Below are 20,223 nucleotides of genomic sequence, written 5' to 3'. Positions count from 1 at the left end.
GCTGCCAGGAGAAATCTCTCGGAGATGTTGGTAGCTTTCTCTTTGTCTGTGAGAATCAATTGAAGTCTCTGGGTGTTCTGAGTTTGTATCTCTGCATAACAAATATCATATCTGAGAACTAGGCCCACTCACAGTCAGGATAATGAGTAAAAATATTAACTGAAAGTGGAACTGATTGGTGTCTTTTAGGAGGACTTTTCGCCCCAACATCTTGAAACAGCGATTATCTGGATAAAAGCTTAAGCAACAGCCAGTGTGCAGTGACTTTTGTTTTCTCTGTGTGCAGTACATGGAGGTCTGATAACAAAACCAAACCACAGGAGTATAAAAGAAATAAATTGAACAGTGTGTCTTTTCTGATGTAAACCGCCAACCCAAGTGTATCCAGCTACTTCTACTACATTAGTATTCGAAGCAGTAAATGGCAAGAAGCACATAACCGATTAATATTAGTTAAAAGAATTAAAGATTATAAAAATAATATAATAATAAATAGCACATATAATGATTATTATTTCTTGACTTTTTTCCCCTTAAGTAATTTCTGCTTAGGATTCTTGAACCATCTATGTTGTGATTACACTGTCCCTTAAATTTGTTTTTCATTTATGTACCTGTGCATATTTTGTGACATAAAACACCTAAGTATTGAGTAAAATGAGGAATAGCATAGTATTTGACCTTTGACCTGGGGGTGGAGCAATCCTTTCTAGTGGCAAATCTGGATGTGGCACAGTGCTAGCTACTGCTAAGACTACTAACATTTTTTATGTATGTTTGAATTGAAATGAGTACATTTAAGAAAATATGTGCATGTGCAAGAATATCTGAAGAATTACTTTTAGTTGATTAGATATAGACTCTGATTTATGAATCAGAATCTGTTTTATGTTTTTAGGGGTTTCTCCACTCCAAAACACCTGGTTCAAATAATCAGTCAGGCAGTTGCAGCCCAGCAGGACATTTGAAGGAGGTGTGTTGGAGCAGGGATTGAGATCACTTTTTGAGAGCATTGATTGATGGGATGTGTAAGCAATCAAATCATGCACTAAAATGATAATGTACAAAGCTGCAGGAAATGAGCACAAGCAGCTTTCATAGGAGGATAAAATTTGATTGGACAGTTAGGGTCATAAGTACACTCCCTCGGTGAGGACAGCGAACTGGATGAGAGTGACAGCGAGTACAAGAGGGTCCCAGAATCAGGTCTGAGGTACAGTTAGGAGATCAGGAGTCATATTGATTCCTATATAAACAAGGAGCCCCAAACTCCCAAAAGAAAAGGGTGATTTTTTTTTTTCTCTGAAAAACAAAAATGCACGCTGTGTAGTTTTCATTTCTTCATTGTTGTAGTTTTTTGTATTATTTTTATTCATTTATAGATTCTAACAATTACTGCTTACTATAGTAGTAGCTAGTAGTTAGTTAGCTAGTAGTTAGTTAGCTAGTAGTTACAGTGTTACATTTAATTTTAGTCTCGTCTTTACTTTTGTCTTGTAATCCTAAAAATAAAGAAAACTGTAAATTACTTTTTAATATAAAGAGTAATGAAAGCTTATATTAAACAAACAAGGTTAACCTGTTAATTAGCTAGCTACAGCTTTTCACTTCTGCTGGATGCCGCGATCACACTGTTGGACAGATTGTTGGTTTCTAAAATCATTTGACATAAAGCGCCACTGTATCAAGAAATAATAAGAATTTTGAATTGTTTCACTGCTATTACAGAAAACTGTATGTGCACAGTATAAAAAAATAAAAAGCCTGGAGCCTTCGTAGCTGTTTTGTTGAGGGAGACTGGGTTGAATTAAAATGGCTCATTAACCTCTTCCCATACAACTCTACCGTAGGAGGAGGATGAGTCACCAGGGTTTATTAGAAAATAGGTTAAAGCTGAAGTTTTATTAGGTCTAGCATGTATACATCTGCATTCACAGGCTGTGTTTTTGAACTGTTCTGGCCTAACTTTAATTGAAAGTGATAAGAAAGGCCTCTTCCTCATGCTTTGCAGGTTGCATTCAAGTGCCTAACTGACCTATTGGCTTCGCTTCCTGTTTGACTCTGCCCCCCCTATTTTTTTTATTTTTTTTTGTCTTCATATGGAACTCATTTGCGAGTGAACACAAAAGTCAGAGAAACACTGTGGCTGAGTGCACTGTTGGCGAATGCACACAGTGCTGCTGTAAGCAATCCCAGGGCACTTTTCTCCCATCAGCCAGAAAGGTTAATCCATTAGTCAGACATCAAACCATCTGCTCAATCAGTCAGTTAACAAGCATCGAGGCAGCTATCTTTTACAGCAGTCTGATGTAACAGGATCTGTGTGTGTCATCGTTCATGGACCCCTTTTTAACAGAAACAAGCCTGATTGCAAATTTAGAGTTTTACAAACTAAATAGCAAAACCTATTCATATTCAGTGTGCCATTTTATACATTAGTGAACAAATCCTGCACTTCAAAGGTTACGTGTATATATAAGCTATATAAGTAATTGTTTTCTTTAGGTATACTTGCATACATACTTATTCCGTCTCTCTCACCCAGCATATGCTTCAGTCTCCCAGCTGTTCTAGGGGGGATACTGAAACATTCCGAAATCAGCCAATAGACGTAATCTCTTCCTGGGCCTGCTGTGGGATATCTTCTCCGTTGGATGTACCCCAAGCACCTCACCTGTGACTAGGGATGGGTATCGTTTAGGTTTTATCCGATACCGGTGCCAAACCGGTACTTTTGAAACGGTGCCGGTGCTTAAACGGTGCTCAAACCGGTGCTTAAAGAATGGAGAACACAAAATTGGTCCAAAAACCTCTCATGTTTAGCTGTTTTTTTGTAAAAAGATAACAATGTAAGCCTTTTCTTCAGCTATAGGGCATATATGGTATCACTCTTGGCTGGAAGCAGTGCTTAAACAATGGAAAAAAACACAAAATTGGTCCAAAAACCTCTCATGTTTAACTGTTTTCCACTTTTTCTTTGGTCATTTTAGCCTTTTTGGCCAGGGTGAAGGGAGTATCTGCCATCAAACAAGAAGACAGCCGCATGTAACTACGACGGTGTTTGCTAGTTCACCTTACATGCATTAATGTAATAACGTGGTTAGCCTACTCAACGTAAATTACACACGAACAACATTAAACTACTCACGCAGAGAAGAACGGCTGCTGCTGCCATCATCATCCTCATCATTTCTGCTACACTGGCGGGGCTAGGGGCCAGGACTCTCCTCTTCGGGATTTTTGGGGGATGTTGCTAACTCCGGGTCCGATAACAGGCACCACACCCGCAGTAGATGTGCTCGGTGTGAGGTCTCGCAGCAAGCTATCAAACACAGCGCATTTCTCGGCTTTAAAAAAACGCTGTGCGTCGCCTTTTGACCGCTTCGCCTTGGGCATTTTTAATCTGTAGCTCTGCTCTAAAAGAACGTACGTACCTGGGCCCGCCTACTATCCTTGGAAATGTAAAATGATTGGCTAGAATTGGCTCAGGGAAAAAAAAAAGCACCGAAATAAAGCACCGAAATGTGCGCTGCTTTTCGGTCTGGTTACTACCGTTTATGTCAGAACCGGTGCCATCATGGCACCGGACACCGGTACCCATCCCTACCTGTGACAGACACCCAAACCATTCCAGCTGTGTTCCCACCAAATAATCAAGCTCCATATCTGTAAGACTGAGCTCAGCTGTCAGTTCCTTGCTCAATTCATCCTCGACTCATATATAATGAGCTTCTCCACCTGAGGCAGCCACTCGTCCCCACACAGGAGCAGGCAATCCACCCTTTTCCTGCTGAGAACCATCATTTCAGACTTGGAGATGCTTATTTGCATCCCAGCTGCTTTGCACTTTGTGGCAAGTGGTCAATCAGGTCAGCATGACCACCCACATTCAGTCCCAAGCCCAGCGAGCTTGGCACTGCAGCTAACTCCACCTAGAATTTCTATCCATAAATGTTCCCAACACATCCAGTAAAAATGGATGCAACCAAAATATGTAATTTACAAACAAAATTATAGAAATGCCATATTGTAGTTTATTATTAACATGGATAAATAAGTGTTAAACCAGTCTATTTTGAAGTGATGCTCACACAGCTGTATGTTAACCAAATGCTTAAAGTTATATATTTCAGATTTAAGAAAGTGAAAATGCAAATCTTATTGAGGCTGATAGTGAAATGTTGGGCTTGGATGATTGAGAAGGTGCAGTGAGCCATGAAAACAGAGCGAGAAGGTGAGAGAAACTGAAACCAAGAGAGAAAGAGGAGAGAAACCCTGGGCAGCTCCAGATCTTGTTATTTTAACCCAGATTCAGCACTGAAATATGGCCACCATGTGGACCCTTTCAGAAAGTTTGGATCTGCTGTCAGTCTAGCCAATCAGAGCAGATGCATTGGTCCAAGAGGAGGGACGGTGGGAGGGTCCTGGAGTCTCGAGCGTGAGGGAGGTTATTAAAGTGTGTGAGCAGAGGAGAGCAGGGGCACAGAGGCCACATTTACAGGAGAGCTGGACTATCCACAAGCCAATGGAGACAGGTTGGACTATTGTCTCATTTCTCTTAATTTTCCTGATTTCATTTCCTGTTTAAACAACTGGGTTGACTCCTGGGGTAAACTAAATCTAAAGAACTGCCTTGCTGATGCAGTAAAATAGGATACCTTGTATTTGGTCTTAATCACAGACTATTTATAGTGTTTCGGAGCTCCAGGATTCTGAGCAGATGTGCAGAAGTGGTGAGAAACAAACTCCTTTGTTAGTGACAGCAACTGTAATTTTCCTTAAATAAACAAAGGAAAGTCCTGAAACACAAAGAAAGACAGATGCAGTGCTTTCATTGCAACTTATTTACAGAGTTGACGTTGACCCAAATATTATATTTGTAAGACTGCTTGTCATCTTTTCACCATGTGGTTTATCTTGAATGGTTATTAGTTATTTAAGACCAATCAGAGCCTGCATTCCCCTTCCTTAGCTGCGGGGGCTTCTCATTCAAACAGATCCTCACAGATAATAAGCACACGAGAGGTGTGGCTGGGAATGCAGGGAACCCAAAAAATAAACAGGATTTGTGATTTGTCACTATGGTGGTATTACCAGAATGACACCAGAGGGTTAGAAGTGCTTTGTATTAATTTTATCTGATCTTTTTGGCTCTTTTGTAATTAATAAACTCTTCAAATTTCTTTAGGCAGGTTGAAGCAGTGGTGGGATGGGATTTTAGTTGCAACAAGTCCATACAGTAGATATGTAGATTGCTTCCTGTCAGGGGCAGTGTGGAAAGGCGTTTCCTTCTGTTTTGCTGTTGTGATAAGGGAAAAGCTGAATGGATGCTCTCAGCAGGAGCCGTAGTGTTAAGCTTTTCAGGCCTATAAACAGCTTAGTTTTTTGGTTTACAATGAAATGTCTCAACAACTACTGGGTAGATAGAGTTGTTTTCAGAGCCATTCATGACCCCATGACTTAGGTGAACATCTAAATTTTGCTTAAGTCCCATTATGAGTGGAATTATAATCTTGCCATGAAATTGGTGTCCACGAAATCCAGAGGATAAAAGTACTCCACAGAGTCAGCTAAACGTAATTGTAGTGGGAGACTGTTTCAAAGGGTTGGAAAGGAAGCCACACTGCTAAAGCTCAGTCCACCCCTAGTCTTCAGGCTTGTACGTAGAATGACCAGCAGATCCTGAGCTTCTCATAGAAGACTATGAGTAGCAGTGTGTTTGATATGAAGATGGACTAAATAGTTTAGTTCTTTGTAATGTGAACGTATTAATAGTCTGGCCGCAGCTTTCTGTATCGTTTGGATGCATGAAAGAGATCAATTGTTCAAGTTAGTAATCTTAATTGTGATGACAAATGTATGAATATGTTCCTCTAGTTCCACCAAAGATCAATTTAGAAATGTTCCTTAAATGAGAAAAACAGGAACAAGAAAGGTTTTTACATGAGAGTCAAACCCAGAGAGGAATCAGATATTTCTCCAAGTTTTCAAACAAAGGATTTACTGGTTAAACAAAATGAAGTTTTGTTGGTGTCTAAAACGAAGTAATTGATAGAGAGCCAATCATTAATCCTGGGTAAACGCTGGACTAGGGTGGACAATGTATCCAACTGGTGAGGCGTAAAAGACATACACAGCTGAATGTCATTAGCGTAGAAATGATAAGAAAAGACTGAATGATGCGGGCTGAAGGGAAGAAATGTAGAAATAAAATAGTATTGGTATTAATGGTTTCAAGAGGATGATGCTCAGTGACTTAAACAATCCATTAACCTTTTCCTCTAGCTACACCATGAGTTTTTTTGTGTTTTTTAGTGAAGTGTCTCCATAGCTTTGAGATTAAATACTATGGAATTTAGTAGACATAATCGAGTGTAGTTTGGTCTAAATGTCATATGTAAGTATGCTGATGTGATTGTGTGTAGATTTGAAGGGTATTGGCATTGGCATCAGGAGCATTTTAGCATTAGCTTAGGAGTGTACCCTAAGCTAATGCAGCTTAGGCGTGTTCCTCTTTATTTGTTAATTTGTTTCAACAAGCACAATATTTAATGGCAGCAGGACAACTGAGATGCAACTCTGGAGAAGTTCCTTTTCTTTCTAACAGCTGGTTACTTGCTCACACTTTATGGGAGCATGTGTCAGATACAGGGAGTCTTGTAGATGGGGATTAGTGTTAGGTGTCACTATCGTGGCGGGTGCAGTCTGAGGGCCGTTAACTCTTTTGTGTATGTAAACTGATCCTCAAATAATCCTCTATCTCCTGCCTGGTTACTCTGGGAGTATAAAAGACATCATAAATCCACCTCAAGCCTCACATTTATGGACTACCATGCTCCACTCTAGCTTGGGAAACCTGCGTTCTTCATACCTGCTCAAATCTGTCTGTCTGGGAACAGGAAGCAGACGTCTGGGTATATATTGTCACAAATACCAGGTGCATTAATTGAACCAGACTTGTTTAAGTACCCAAATTCAAAGAAACTTCACAGACATAGAAACCTGCTAGTTGCCTTTCTGCAACTGAGAGGCATGTGGTGCAGACACACTATGGCTGAGCAAGGTCAAAGTTTAAGGCTCAAGGTCTTCAAATACTTTCCAGCTGGTTTAGATTTCTTTTTTTTTTGTAGCTCCAGTGTGTTTTCAACAATATTTCTGTCAGAGAAGAAATAGTCTTTGCAACTAGCTAGGAAATGTTTGACTCTAAATACTTTAGAGTCAAACATTAAATCTTAAATCTTTACGTCAGACATTATTCAAAACACCCCTGAGACATCATCAGTTTAAGGCCTGGGAAGAGTTCTTCAAAAAAGTGAATTGTATGAGTGTGCATATGTTCTCGCAATTGTTCACGGTGAAGCAACGAAAATGCTTGTGATTCATAAAACTAACTCTGGTCCAACTCCACTGAAGCAGCTCTCTGTGCCTGTTCTTATGATCTCATCTGCTTTACACAGTCCAAACATATTGTACGTCAGCTCACACACATACACAAGGACCACAGATCTGGCTCATTTTCTCCACTGGAAAAGACAGGGGGGTGGAGGAAGGCGAACCACTGTTGATATCTCAACAGGGTGACAAAGATCAAAGTTTGTGATGTGCTCTTACACACACACACACACACACACACACACACACACTGAGTGTTACACAACGGGATGTAACCACAAGGGGACGAACGTCTGTCCCGACCCTCTCTGTAAGGGCACTCCAAGGGCTGGGCAATGGAAACCCCAGTGCGGGCGGCACACGTGTCAACAGTGGCCCCCGGCTCCCTTTGCTGCTCTGCCAAACATTGGTTGGAGAATGACTAACAGACTCCCCAGAGGCAGCAGGGAAACCATGGCACAAAAAACCCTCAAAGAAAAGAAACAACTCTCAGCTTTAACCTAGAGCTGTATTTATAACATGAGCACAAATACTTAAAAGCTCCTATATAAGCTCCTTTTAATCTTTTCTGGCGTTCCTGCTTACATTTGTTAGACAAAAACTCTCTGTAGGTTATCTACACGTTGACATTTTATCCATCTAGTCTTGAGACAGCCTTGGGTAGGGAAACCATTTTTTGTGTAGTAAAATGAATGATATCTCTCAGCTGAAAAGGGTTTTATTGCAGTGTAATTATGATATGTAAAAGGTTTGCAATATAATAACACTTGGCGATAGCAGGAAGGAAGAACTTCTTTTTAACAGGAAGAAAGTGTACAGCTCATCTAAAAACGCTTTTGGAAATTGATAAATGGGGAATTCAATAGGAAAATTCAACTATTATTGCTAGTGGAAGAACAATCAGATGAATCCACTTAGTAGTAAGACCACATTATAAAGAATGACTATGAGTCTTGAATTCAAAATTATGAAGTGTATATAAGTTTTTTCAAGAGAACTTATGCCATTTATAATAATCTATTAATGTGCATTAAACTTTAGGCTTTTATGTGCCAATTAGTTATAGCTTGTGATAAAGTATAGAGGATTTCAAATGGAAACACCCATGCATGAGGTTTGGAGCTTGAGTAGCAGTGTATATTTCATCCATGTGCTGTGCCAGATGTGCATTTGGGACCACCTGCTGCTTCCTGTTTGTATCATCTTTGACTCTGCAGAATTGCTGCCACTGAGGTTATCAGTGGTCATGTGACAGCCGGACGGCCGTTACGTTATCAGCCGTTGACTGACCCCAGGTCAGCTGTGTGGGCTGCTTGATGAGAGGCCTCGGGCTTGTTTTTCTCTTCGTCTGCATCCGCTCCTCATTCCTCTTTTTTCCAAGTCTATTTTAACCTTTCCCCCTCTTCCCCCACAGCACACACACATATGCACAAACGAGCACAGGCATAGATAGAAATGTTCTGTTTTTCAACACTGAAAAAATTTTTTTTACTGCCTCAATCACAAAGCTTTACAGGGAGTGCAGAGCCTGATCTGTGGCCTGATCACAAATCATTCAACATAAACACAGCGAATGAGGCCCACTTCAAACGAGCATGTCTCTTCACAACTCATTAGACCCCCTCTTAAAGATCTACACCAGGAGCCTCCCTTCCTCTTTTCTCTGTTCCTTCTGCACACTCTTTTCATCCTCCACACTCCTGCTTTTGTAAAATATGATGGGAAAACCGGGAGGCGTAACTCTGACCTGCACTTCCTCAAGCACAGCAGAAATGACTGATCATCTTCGAGCCTTTATATGTGCAATTAAAGCACTAACCCTGTTCTTGTCCCTCCCTGTTTTATCTTTTAGGTGTGTTTGATGTGACGCCAGCGGGCTGGCTCAGGGAACACAACTTCAATACAATGTAGACACCAAAAACCAAGCACAATAAGAGTCTGAAGACCGCACCGACAGGAGGGTGAGCTCAAGGAGGAGGAACCTGCTGTACTGAGACAACACCAGGTTAAGATAAGGAGTGAGAGAAGTGGAGAGAAAAACAGAGAAGGAGCAGGCTGTGAATCATTGACGTGAACCTTTTGTGTACAGCGGTGTCACCTTCTTCTTCCTCTGAAGGGTTTTCACTCGCTCTCACGTCTTCGCTGCAGAAGGATCACAACCTTAGCTCTCTGTCTTTTGAGGACTTTCTATCCACAATCCAGCTTTTCATCTCTCAGCAAGTAAAGGTCTTAAATCGCAACAGAGGGAGCCATCCAGCCACCGTCAGCATGTGCCATGTTATTGTCACCTGTCGCTCCATGCTGTGGACTCTGCTGAGTATTGTTGCCGCGTTCGGAGAGCTCATCGCCTTCATGAGCACCGACTGGCTCGTTGGATTCCCCCGTGCATCCGATGCAGTTTTCGGCCCCCATGGGGCCACCACAGCCGGAGAGGCTTACAGGCCCACTTTAGGCATCTATGGTCGCTGTATAAAACTGCCTCGCCTGCAGCAGGGAATACTGTGCGGACCATACGCAGTCCACTTTGGAGAGATTGCCAGCGGGTTCTGGCAGGCTACTTCTATCTTCCTGGCTGCAGGGATCCTGTTGCTGTGTGCCGTGGCATTCATTTCCGTCTTCACCATGTGCTTTCAAAGCATCATGAAGAAGAGCATCTTTAATGTGTGCGGACTGCTGCAGGGAATTGCAGGTGAGATTCTCACACAATTCATATAAAACAGTTTTGATATTTAACACTGCTTTGAAAGGTTTGGAGCCCATACTGGTTTTTGGTCAGATGCTCGAATTTGTCTGATGGATGGAGAGCTGTAGAAAAGCACACACCTTTATGGGCAGTAGCTTTCCGAAAGCAACAATTTGACATCCACACTTTGGCAATGATTGACCAGGTCTGGAGGTGAGAAAGTAAACAAGGTCTTAAACTGTCTTACTTTTCACATCAGTGATACAAAGAACATATAAGCCGTATTTAACAAATATTTGTCTGCTTTCTGTAATGCCTGGCTTTCAGTTTACCTTCAAAACACTGTGACTGAACGACTTTAATCTTCCCCGTGCTTGTTTTTCTCGTACCTAATGAGGAGTCAGTCATGGAGTTGAGAAATACGTGTTCAAGTTTTGTAATCTGAAAGAAAGTTTGTTCATCTGAACCGTATTGTTTCTGTTCATTCCTGCGGCGTCCACCGTTCATCAAGGTAAATGAAACGCTGTGCTCTCAGTTAAACACATTCATTATGAGCACCACAACTCCCACTGCTGGAATTATGTGTTTTATTCTTCTGGAGCCCTCGGTGAGCCTTAACCCAAGCAGAAGTTTAAAGGGCATGGTAACTCTTTGTCATCAACTGGAGCAACTACCGCCCAAATATTTATTCTTCACGCAGTCAGCTGGAGCTTTCTGACACTCCTCTGGTCTCCAAAGGGGTCGAGTACGCATGCGTATCTCTCTTTATGTGTGACGGCCGTGCATTCTGTGTCTGTGCCTGTGCACATGAGGTCAGATCCCGGGCCACTTTGACTCGCTGTGGTGAATTATGGAAGGGAGGAGGCCATGAGATCATGCTCGCTGAACCTCATCTTTTTTTCACAGAGTGTAGCCTTCAGCTCTCCGGTGATTATGGCTGTCCTCCCCCACAGTTGTTTATTTGTGGGAGGCCCAAACAGAAACGGTGGGTGTGTAGACAAGGATAAGCCAAGCTGTACCCTCAGATGTATGCAGGCCTGCTGACCTGAGAGAGGAAAATCCATTCAGCCAGTGGGTGGCTCCTTTGAATGCATTTCTTTTCATTAAGATTAAGTTGCTCAATGTTTATTTAGGACAAAACATTCATTTACCAATGCCTCTATTCAGTGGCATAACCTTCACCTATGATCAATGAGTTAATGTATAGGAGACAGATGACTCTTTGTCAGCTATCTTAAATTTATTATGCTGCTGATACTGAGGAACTAAACATTGATTTCTCTGGCTATTATAGGCCATATTGAACAAGCAGAAATCCTTTAAACCAGCACTGGGCTTTGTATTGTATTCCTATATTATTACATTTTGTTAAAAGTCCATTCATTCCATCTTCTTCTGCTTATTGCTTATCCAATTCAGGGTCACGGGGGACAGGAGCTTGTCCAAGCTGTCATAGGGTGAGACATTGGGTATTTCCCAAATAATCTCAAAACAGTTACTTTTTATTTGTATTGCCAGTCATTCTTTCTTTAGCTTTCTACATATGAGGAGGTGGCGGTGTGGCAGAACTACTTGATTTTATAATATACATAAAAGTCAGTCCTGTACTATTTTCAGCTTGAAAATAAATGAACATTTCAAAGTCATCTTGAAAGCCTACAGAAATTAAAAAACAAAACAGAACTCCCTACTCCCAAGTACCTATTTGACCCATCACTAAGTCCTACAGCGACTTGATCAGTTTAAATGAGTTTACCAATAAAATTTGTTGCAATTTGAAGTGATTGGGTGACAAGTAAGTTTGCTTCCCATTTTGGTAAAACAGCATTTGCTAGCAGGATTTAGGATTTAGCATTAAAGATTGTTTCCTGAGATCCTTGCATGCTGCTTTCCAGCTGATGTTCAGTTCAAACAGTTTTCAGTAACAGATTGAGGTTAGAGTAAATGCAAAATGAATGTCTGTTTCCATCTGCTGCCATTATGAGAAAGCCACATGTGTTTATAACTAGACTAGTTGTTGCAAGGAAACTCCAACTAAAGAGCCACTTTGGAAGTCTACAAGGAAGTGGTAATTAATAGACTCAAAAGAATTTTGGTGGGGTACACATTTAAGTAAGCAGTTGAACATTTGCTAAGCCGTACAGCCTCTCAGACTTCTTTTTTTGACATGTTCACATACACTTCAGAATAAGTTGGTCATATATCATTCGAAGTTAGTTGCAATTTTTTTGAAAAAGTAGATCTTTCATTTTGCACAGAGGTAAATAAATGTTTCCTAGCTTTTTCTAACAGATGCCTCAATCACACAGGACTAGAGATCAACTAGTTTCGTGCAAATTACTGTCAACTGTGGCAGCCTACTAGCCACCAAAGTAATGGCAAGAAGTTTTTGGGTGCAGCGCTGTAAACCTGTTTGTGGCCAATTTGTTCCCCATAACATACATTACTGACTAGCATGATAAACTACAGTTTACACTGAGAAGTATATTAATGATTGGATTGAATCCATTCATTTTACCTCTGTTTATGTTCCAAAGAGTGATGAAAAACAAACCAACCTCCACACTGAGCCCAGATTGACGGTCATATGTCAGGTGAGCTATAAAAGTGGATTCATGGCCCCACAAAGCACAGCGTTACATAACCGCAAAGTCCTCTATTTACATTTTAAGACCTTGGATTGCGGGAGACATGGTTGAGATAAAGAAAAGGGGAGAAATGCACCCCTGAGTTTCCTCTTTGTTGAGAGGATGAGGATGTGAAAGAGGAAAGGGGGCGAGGAAAGCATCAAACAGTTGAGGAGGCGGGAGAGTTTCTTTTGTGCTTCTGAAGCACTGTTTTCAGCCACAGGATGAGAAAGGAGATGGTCAACTGCCTGGTATCTTAACAGTGTCACTACTTCCTACATTAGTCAGCCATTGTGCTCTACAGCCTTCTACTCCACTTTTCACGAGGCCAGTGAATGATATCACAATCACTTGATATCCATCACCAAGGCTACCACACCAACTTTTCTACTATCATTATTTCCACAATACGTGCCGACCCTCCGGTAATGAGAAAGCTGGAGCCAGACGGCAGATGTTTGGGGAAATGATTGACCTCAGATAGGAAGATTGCGACTCTCTTGCCAGAGACGGTCACGTCATTGCACTGGAGTGACTCCCAAGCCTATTAACCTCGTCTTCACATTCGTTGATGTCACTTGGACTTTGTACTTCAGCCTCTACAGTCTTTTTTATACGACGCCTTTCTGATGGCCGCAGTGTCCCAGATGCAATTTAAACTGACAAATAGTTTAAGCTCAGATGGTTTTGAGATTTCGGGAGAAGTTCAAGTCATTCCTTTCACCTTATGCAATCAGATAGCTAAAACAGACAGACTTCTGTTGAAGGTCAGCCGGGTTAAACTTTGCATCCTGCAGGCACACATTTTAGGGGCCCTGAAGACTTGTTATACCCCAGTTAAACTTGCTGTACATTTACTAAAATGACTTTCTCACTCATCGTCACTCAAGCTGAAAGGGATTACAGATAGAACGGCAAACAGACAGGGCCATAAAACTCTCAAATTCTTGCACGTTCTGTGTCAAATACTTTTATTACCTTCCATAAACTTAAACAGGTTTAATCGGTGACTGTGACTAAGCTCCAGGCTGGAGGAGAAACAAAATAAAACAGCGTCTTGTGGGAATTTAAGCTGTGCTGTTGAGTAATGATGACTCTCACACAAGATATCACGTTACATAAAAGAGGGAAGCAGACTTGTCAGCCCTGAATGATAAGAGATGCGATTCGCATGCACTGATTAGCTTTTCCTGTGGTTACAGCGGACGTGTGTATGTTTCATAATGACGGTAAACAACTTTTAAACCCAAACTAACAACCTCTCTTACTGAAGACAGAACTGACAGTTTGGAAGTGAACAGAGACGCAAGCCAGTGCAGCGAGAATAGGGTGGAGCACACTGGGATATTAGGTTAGAAGGTCCAGCTTGAAGGTGGAATGGGAATGAGTGTGTGTGTGTGGAGTGGGGGTCTTTGGAGGGGTGGGGTTGTGAATTAAAACCATGCCTTCAATCCATCAGCAGAGCCGGTCTGGCCGTTAGGGCAAGGCAGCAACATGTGGAAAGAATTTATGACCTAGTTTTCATTTCCCTGTTTAATACGATATTGGGTGCTTTAGAGAATGGGAGGAGGAAGAAAGAGGAAGCGAGATTAGAAGAGAAAAGGCATGTTCTCCTCCAGACTTGAAGCAGGCTACACGTGAGGTTTTTATGGAGCAAAGCTAACAGGACCTGCTTGTTGAAAGAGAGCTAAATCCTCGTTCCCTGTCTGGCTGTTTTATTGTCAGTAATTGTATTACTGTAAATGCTTCCTCCTGAGCTTTGATTGAAGGCAGACTCCTTGTCCGGCCATCTGACCTCGTCCGCTGTCATGGCAGAGCAGAGCAGAAGAAACGCAAACGTCTTAGTGCTGCATTTAGAACGAAGGTTGCCTTTCCATCTATGAGACAAGCCGTGCGTGCCGAGGGGCTGAAGCCAAGCTGAAGAGGCAGTGGTAGAAGTGGGTCATGGTAACACAGGAAGCGACCCCCCTCCTTCCACTAAGACTCAGGACGCCGGAGGGTCGGCCAGTGACCGGGCCAGGCGGGAAAGTCCATCGGCTACTTTTATCCTGTTGATCTAGTCTCTGCTTTGTGCACAGGATTGAGAGGTCTTTCTGTCATACATCAGACAGGAAATCATTTCTGCCAGTTTAAACTTTTTCTTCTTCTTTGTGTCCTGATAGGATGCTTTAGCTGCCAGCACACTGCTGCGGCCGGAAATGTTTTTTATTTTCAAAAAAATAATCGGCCCGAGTCTCTTGCAACAGTGACACTTTACTTTCACCCTCACCTACTTAGCACCTATGTGGCAAGCACTACTTAATACATGTTTAGAACACAGGAGGTCTTCTCGATGCACTGTTGAATCCGCATTCAGTTTATGGAGTCACTGCTTTATCATGTCCTCTTTGATGGATTTTCTTGATGCCGTCCCCTAGATTTCATTTAAAAAGTCTTGACAAGAATGTGTCCAAACCTGCAGACGTCCCTCCTACCGTTGAAGCAACCCTGGCCGCTGCATAAACAGACGCAGTAAAACAAAGCTGTAATCATATTTAACCATATGTGATTAGAATCACGGACAAATGCTGACAATGTGTTTATATATGTGTACGGATTTATAAACATGCAGACGAGATGACGTGGCGCTCCTAGGTTAATTGTTCACATTGAAAACAACGTTTCACTCAAAAGCCACTCGGTAGATTTTCCATGTGCGTTCAGCTGCTTCTCGTGGATGAAGTTCAGCTGGCACAGAAGTATTTCTGATGCTTTTTTTCCTCTTTATTTATGTGTGTAGACATTTTTAAGATTGCAGCTGTTCTATATTGTAAACGTTATCTGAGCAAGAGGCCTGAATGTTGGCCAAGATAAGGAGCTGTGCTGACGCTGTGTTTTGGGTAATAAAAGCAGCCTTTCTTTGTAAAGAAAACTCATCTTTCTTGACACCACTGTCACAGAGTGTTGTGCAGGCTAACTGCTATTCCTTCTCTGTTGTGTTGCCTGCGTGCTTATTGATAAATAACTGCATCCTTGTGTGTGTTTCCTCAAAGAATCCTTGATACAAGCATGCCGTGAAAGCTAGTCTGCCTCTGAAATGAATCCACTCCTAAGCTGTTGATATGATGTGTTCGCTTACTGACGTACATCATGACGTTACTGCTTAGCTTAGGAAATTTGGGATTTCCATCTGTAGTATGCAGGATTAAAATTAAAAAGCTGGTGAAAGCCTGCTTTGAGTTAAAAGCTCTTCTGCTGTTGAAGCACACCGTATTTCAAGGTGTAATAAGCACAGGGCTGCTACGTATGCTGGATTTCATTACAAACACTTGAGTTATGATGTCTTTTATCTATTTCCCTTCTTGCAGGTCTGTTCCTGATCCTAGGTCTGATGCTGTACCCTGCTGGCTGGGGTTCAGACAAGGTCCAGCTGTACTGCGGACCAGACGCGGCGCCGTACCGCGCTGGTCTCTGCTCCATGGGCTGGGCCTTTTACACCGCCATGGGTGGCACTGTGCTCACCTTTGTCTGCGCTGTCTTCTCTGCTCAGGCTGAGATCGCCACCTCCAGCGATAAGGTTCAGGAGGAGATCGAGGAGGGCAAGAGCCTGATCTGCCTCCTGTGAAGCTCAGATAACACTTATTGTGCAGGTGGGGGGAGAGAAGAAGGATGAGGCAGAGCTGTGCCACTTATGATCTGGCCCTCTTCTGCCTATTCAAAAATAAAAAAGCTGGCCTGTGAAATTGAGGGCCCATTCATTGTTTACCACTAATACTGACTCTTATTTTGTCTCAGTTTTCTGTTTGAAGTGGGAGAAACTTATAAGTGCCAAGTTTGTTTGTTTTTTTCTAGGTGTCTGTCTTTGTCTTTCTGCCACTAGAGGTGCTGTGTCTGTTATTGTATTCATTTTAAGCATGTGGATGCCCTGCGAGGCATTGTCTGTTACCACATGTTCTGTAAATAAGCGTGATTATATATATTTTGTACATAGTTATGATCGCAGAATGATGGTCAGCTGGATCCAGGCTGGGCTGATGATGTCACTCTTGCCTTAAAAAAAAAATGAAAAAAAAAAAAACTTTAAAAAAATAAACCTGGATCTGTTAACTGTCAACAAGGGAACCACTAGTCAGTCAGAATAAACTGCTCATAAAAATAAATGGCCTTTAGCTCAGAGTGGATGTTCTTTAGAGCTTACAGAATGTACTATTTGATTAATTAATGTGTTTGTAGACGCTTGAAATGTATCGGTGGAAACGATTCTTCACATGGACTGCACAAAGACGAGCAAAGGAGGCTCTTCGGTGCATTTTGTTTGTCAAATCCTAACATGAAGTGAGCTTAATCCTAACCAGTTGGCCTGTGAAGTGTCTGGTCCTCCTCAGCAGACATCCTGTAATCTGTGCACATGGACTGAATGATGAGGACACATAAATAAATGAAGTATTGCTGTTGTTAAGTAACGTCTGGTTCAGGGAGTGTGTCGAGTCATACAAAGTGTCCTATCTATTCCCATTTGTTTCTGCCAAACAAATAAAAAGGAGGGGGGGGAAAAAAAAGAAGTTTGGTTTCAGTTCTTATCCAGGGAGAGCCTTGCTGTGGGGAAGGGGGGAGAAGGAGGCCCAGCAAGTGGAGCAGCCAGCTTGAGACCTCGGTTTGGCCCTTGAGGTGGGGGTGGGTGCATTTTCCAGCCAGTGGGTGATCAGTTTTTCCACTGATGCAGAACTCAGCTCTCCATGTGTGTACCTCATTTTCAGTGGTGTAATGTAACTAAGTATATTTAGTAAAGTATAGCTTTGAAATACATGTTCTTTAGAACTCTGAGCTACTAAACTGCAGAAGAAAACAATATATTTTATACAGTTAAATAATAAACCAGTTTGATTAGCGTCTAGCTAGGATTTATTATCATCTACAGATCTATCATCTAAATTAATATTGTTTTGGTAATATATGGTATATTGGGTATTTTGTTAACAACTTGATTTTGTAAAACTATAGATTGTATGTAAAGGATGAATGTTGCCACCTTTGCATTACTTAGCCTTTTGTGAACTCCAGTTTGGAAGCCTTTAAATTAAGCATCTCCAGAAGTGGATATATTAGGTCAAGAGAGCAGATAATGAAGTTAAAAGCTAATATTAGCCACCTTGTTTATCAACAAGATTTCTTGAACAAGTTTTTAGCGCATACTAATGCACAGCAAGCCATGTTATTTGTGAGACGAGTGCATTAAAATGCTCCTAAAGGTAAAACACACAAAAAAATGTTCAAAAGGCCCAATTCAATGACTGGATTTAGCAAAAGTGACTACTAGCATTCAGTTAGCGACCTAGTCTGTACTTACCGTGTGCTTAATGCAAAAACCTTCAACCTTAATACAATTTAACTGTTTTAAAATTTTGAAAAGAACTGTTCAAGAGGCCTGAACTGTTCCTATAATGTGACACTTACATAGGAAACAGTTTAAGTAAAATAATTGTACATTAGCAAAACTAGCTCTACTTTAAGCATCTTCAGTCGCAGAATGCTAAGTATCCAGTCCAACAAGCTAAGAAGTTGTTATACTTGGAGTCAGTAAAGTAAACTACATTTTCATAATTCTTTTATCTATTTTTTTGTTTTTATACTCGTTTAGCACTTCATTTTTTCATTTAACTAAAGGATTTCACTGCCTAAATGGACAACAACACATTTCTCACCTCTAGCATCTGTTTGGCCCTTTTCCTCCCCCAGCACTGAATGCCAATACTTGCACTCAACCTGAGTGTATTTGGAGTTCCTTCCACAGATGTCCCGGCCTCCATGTGGACTACAGAGAAGCTTCTAGTTCAACCCTGTGGCTCCCTTCCTCCACTTCAGACTTAGCTCAAACTAAACACAGTGCTTGATGACTTCCAGATTAGGCACATGACAAATAGTGCAATCTGAAGAGCGCAGCAGAAAGTCAGGCCTGCTTTGCTGCCACAGGCTTTTACTTTTTGCTTCTCATTTTCCTTTCGAGTCAGGAAAAAAAAAAAAAAAAAAAAAACTTAAAGAAAAGAGCCAGAACTTGTGAGCTTTGTTTCCTTACAAACCAGGAAGAGGAAAATTTCAGTCTCACATGTTGATAACTCATGTTAGAGAGGGACTTACACATGATTGTATGAGAATCTGGTTCAAATTTAAAACTGAAAAAGCCTGGACTGATGTCAGATTTTACCTTAACACACACAAAAAACTGTTTTTATATCGATAATTGTTCCTGTCCCTATATGTAATGTTAACAAGGGTGGTTTGTAATGAGAAACCTCCCTCACTGCTGCTTTACTCAGCTCCAAGAAGCTAATTAGTGACGTTCTGCTCATTGTTTTAATTTTTTGGAAGTAATAACACAACTGAAATCATCCAGGAGCAGCTGACAGTCAGAGGAAGCCCATGTGACCCTAACCCGGACAGAGCAGCCAACAGCACATTGGGTTTTCACACACTCCTAGAAAATGTTTCAAATGCATTAAAGAATGGCTGTTATTTCTCCTCTGTGCCCCTTCCTGTTGGCAGTGAGTCTGGTCTGCTAAAAGTTTCCTCCTTTGCGAGAGTGTCGCCCTGCTTTATTTGATCTGTTTCAGACTCAGCAACTTGTCGCTGATGTTGGAGGACATCTTCAACTTCATAAAAGCGTTCAAGGGAATCGATGGAGATGATTTCAGCTAGTTTTTCTTTGAAAATTGTTGTTTAAAAATATTATCTATAAGAATTAAAAGACTTACAGGTGGGTATATTTTTTAATTAAAGTGGTCAGCAACAATATTCAGGTAGGCTGTGGCATACAGCAGGTCATCTTAACCAGGTCTAAATGCCTATATGCACTGAGTTGTTGCCATGTGGTCTAATGAAGTGGCCACTTGAGCAGCTAGCTGTCAGTCAGACCTATGTCAGTGCGAATTAGCATCTCAGTCTTTAGTGAAGCTGAAGCAGAGGCGCAAATGTTACTTACATTTTTACAGTGAGCGAGGGGACTTATTTTGTCAATCACATAACAATGAACTGGTTTCCAGCAACCATTTAAGGACTCACAGATGAGCCATGTACACACAAAACCCAAACAATTATTCTGAATCACTTTCTGTTGGGTCCAATTCTTTTATAAAGGTCAGAATTGTTTCAAATGTCTTTGTTCAGGAGACATATTTCTGCCCGTCTTTCAGTATATGTTGTTCAATCTAGTAAACATTTGACATGATTTGTCTTCCCCATTGTTTCACTTTTGGTATACGAGTTTCCTTTTTATTTTCACAAAACATGTTATTAGATTTTCAGCATTTAAAAAGTTGAAACTCTGATCTCTGTCTGAAATGTTTTATTAATCCTAAATTGTTAAACAAAGTGAAACATTGTTCCTTTAGCCTCTTCATATTTAGTACTACACTGAGTGTTGTTATTTTATTGATAATCTTAAAGTCTTTCTCAGATGTGGCCCCTTTCTTCTGCCTACCTACAGTTTGAACCTCTTAAATGAACTCAGATTAATCTTCTTGTAAAACAAAATCTGATGCTGTTGGC

The 20,223-nt window shown here is 41.2% G+C and overlaps 1 protein-coding gene across 3 annotated transcripts in view; it reads left to right on the top strand.

The window, feature by feature from the left end:
* The window catches only part of lhfpl2a (LHFPL tetraspan subfamily member 2a), a 38,054-nt gene extending 20,914 nt beyond the window's left edge, over nucleotides 1–17,140 (top strand). For 2 of the 3 annotated variants that reach the window (XM_063480570.1, XM_063480571.1), the window contains exons 3-4: nucleotides 9,245–10,081; nucleotides 16,050–17,140. In XM_063480570.1, the coding sequence (XP_063336640.1) occupies nucleotides 9,661–10,081; nucleotides 16,050–16,306 (678 nt within the window). In that variant the 5' untranslated portion in view covers nucleotides 9,245–9,660 and the 3' untranslated portion in view covers nucleotides 16,307–17,140. Of the gene's footprint in view, nucleotides 1–4,481; nucleotides 4,536–9,244; nucleotides 10,082–16,049 lie in introns of those variants that run through there. The other variant, XM_063480572.1, reaches the window with a different exon arrangement.
* The last annotated feature ends 3,083 nt before the right edge of the window (nucleotides 17,141–20,223 follow it).

The sequence above is a fragment of the Pelmatolapia mariae genome, linkage group LG7, assembly GCF_036321145.2.
Source record: "Pelmatolapia mariae isolate MD_Pm_ZW linkage group LG7, Pm_UMD_F_2, whole genome shotgun sequence".
Lineage (NCBI taxonomy): Eukaryota > Metazoa > Chordata > Actinopteri > Cichliformes > Cichlidae > Pelmatolapia > Pelmatolapia mariae.
The sequence above is the reverse complement of the archived record's forward strand: the minus strand, read 5'-3'. Positions and strand labels throughout refer to the sequence as shown.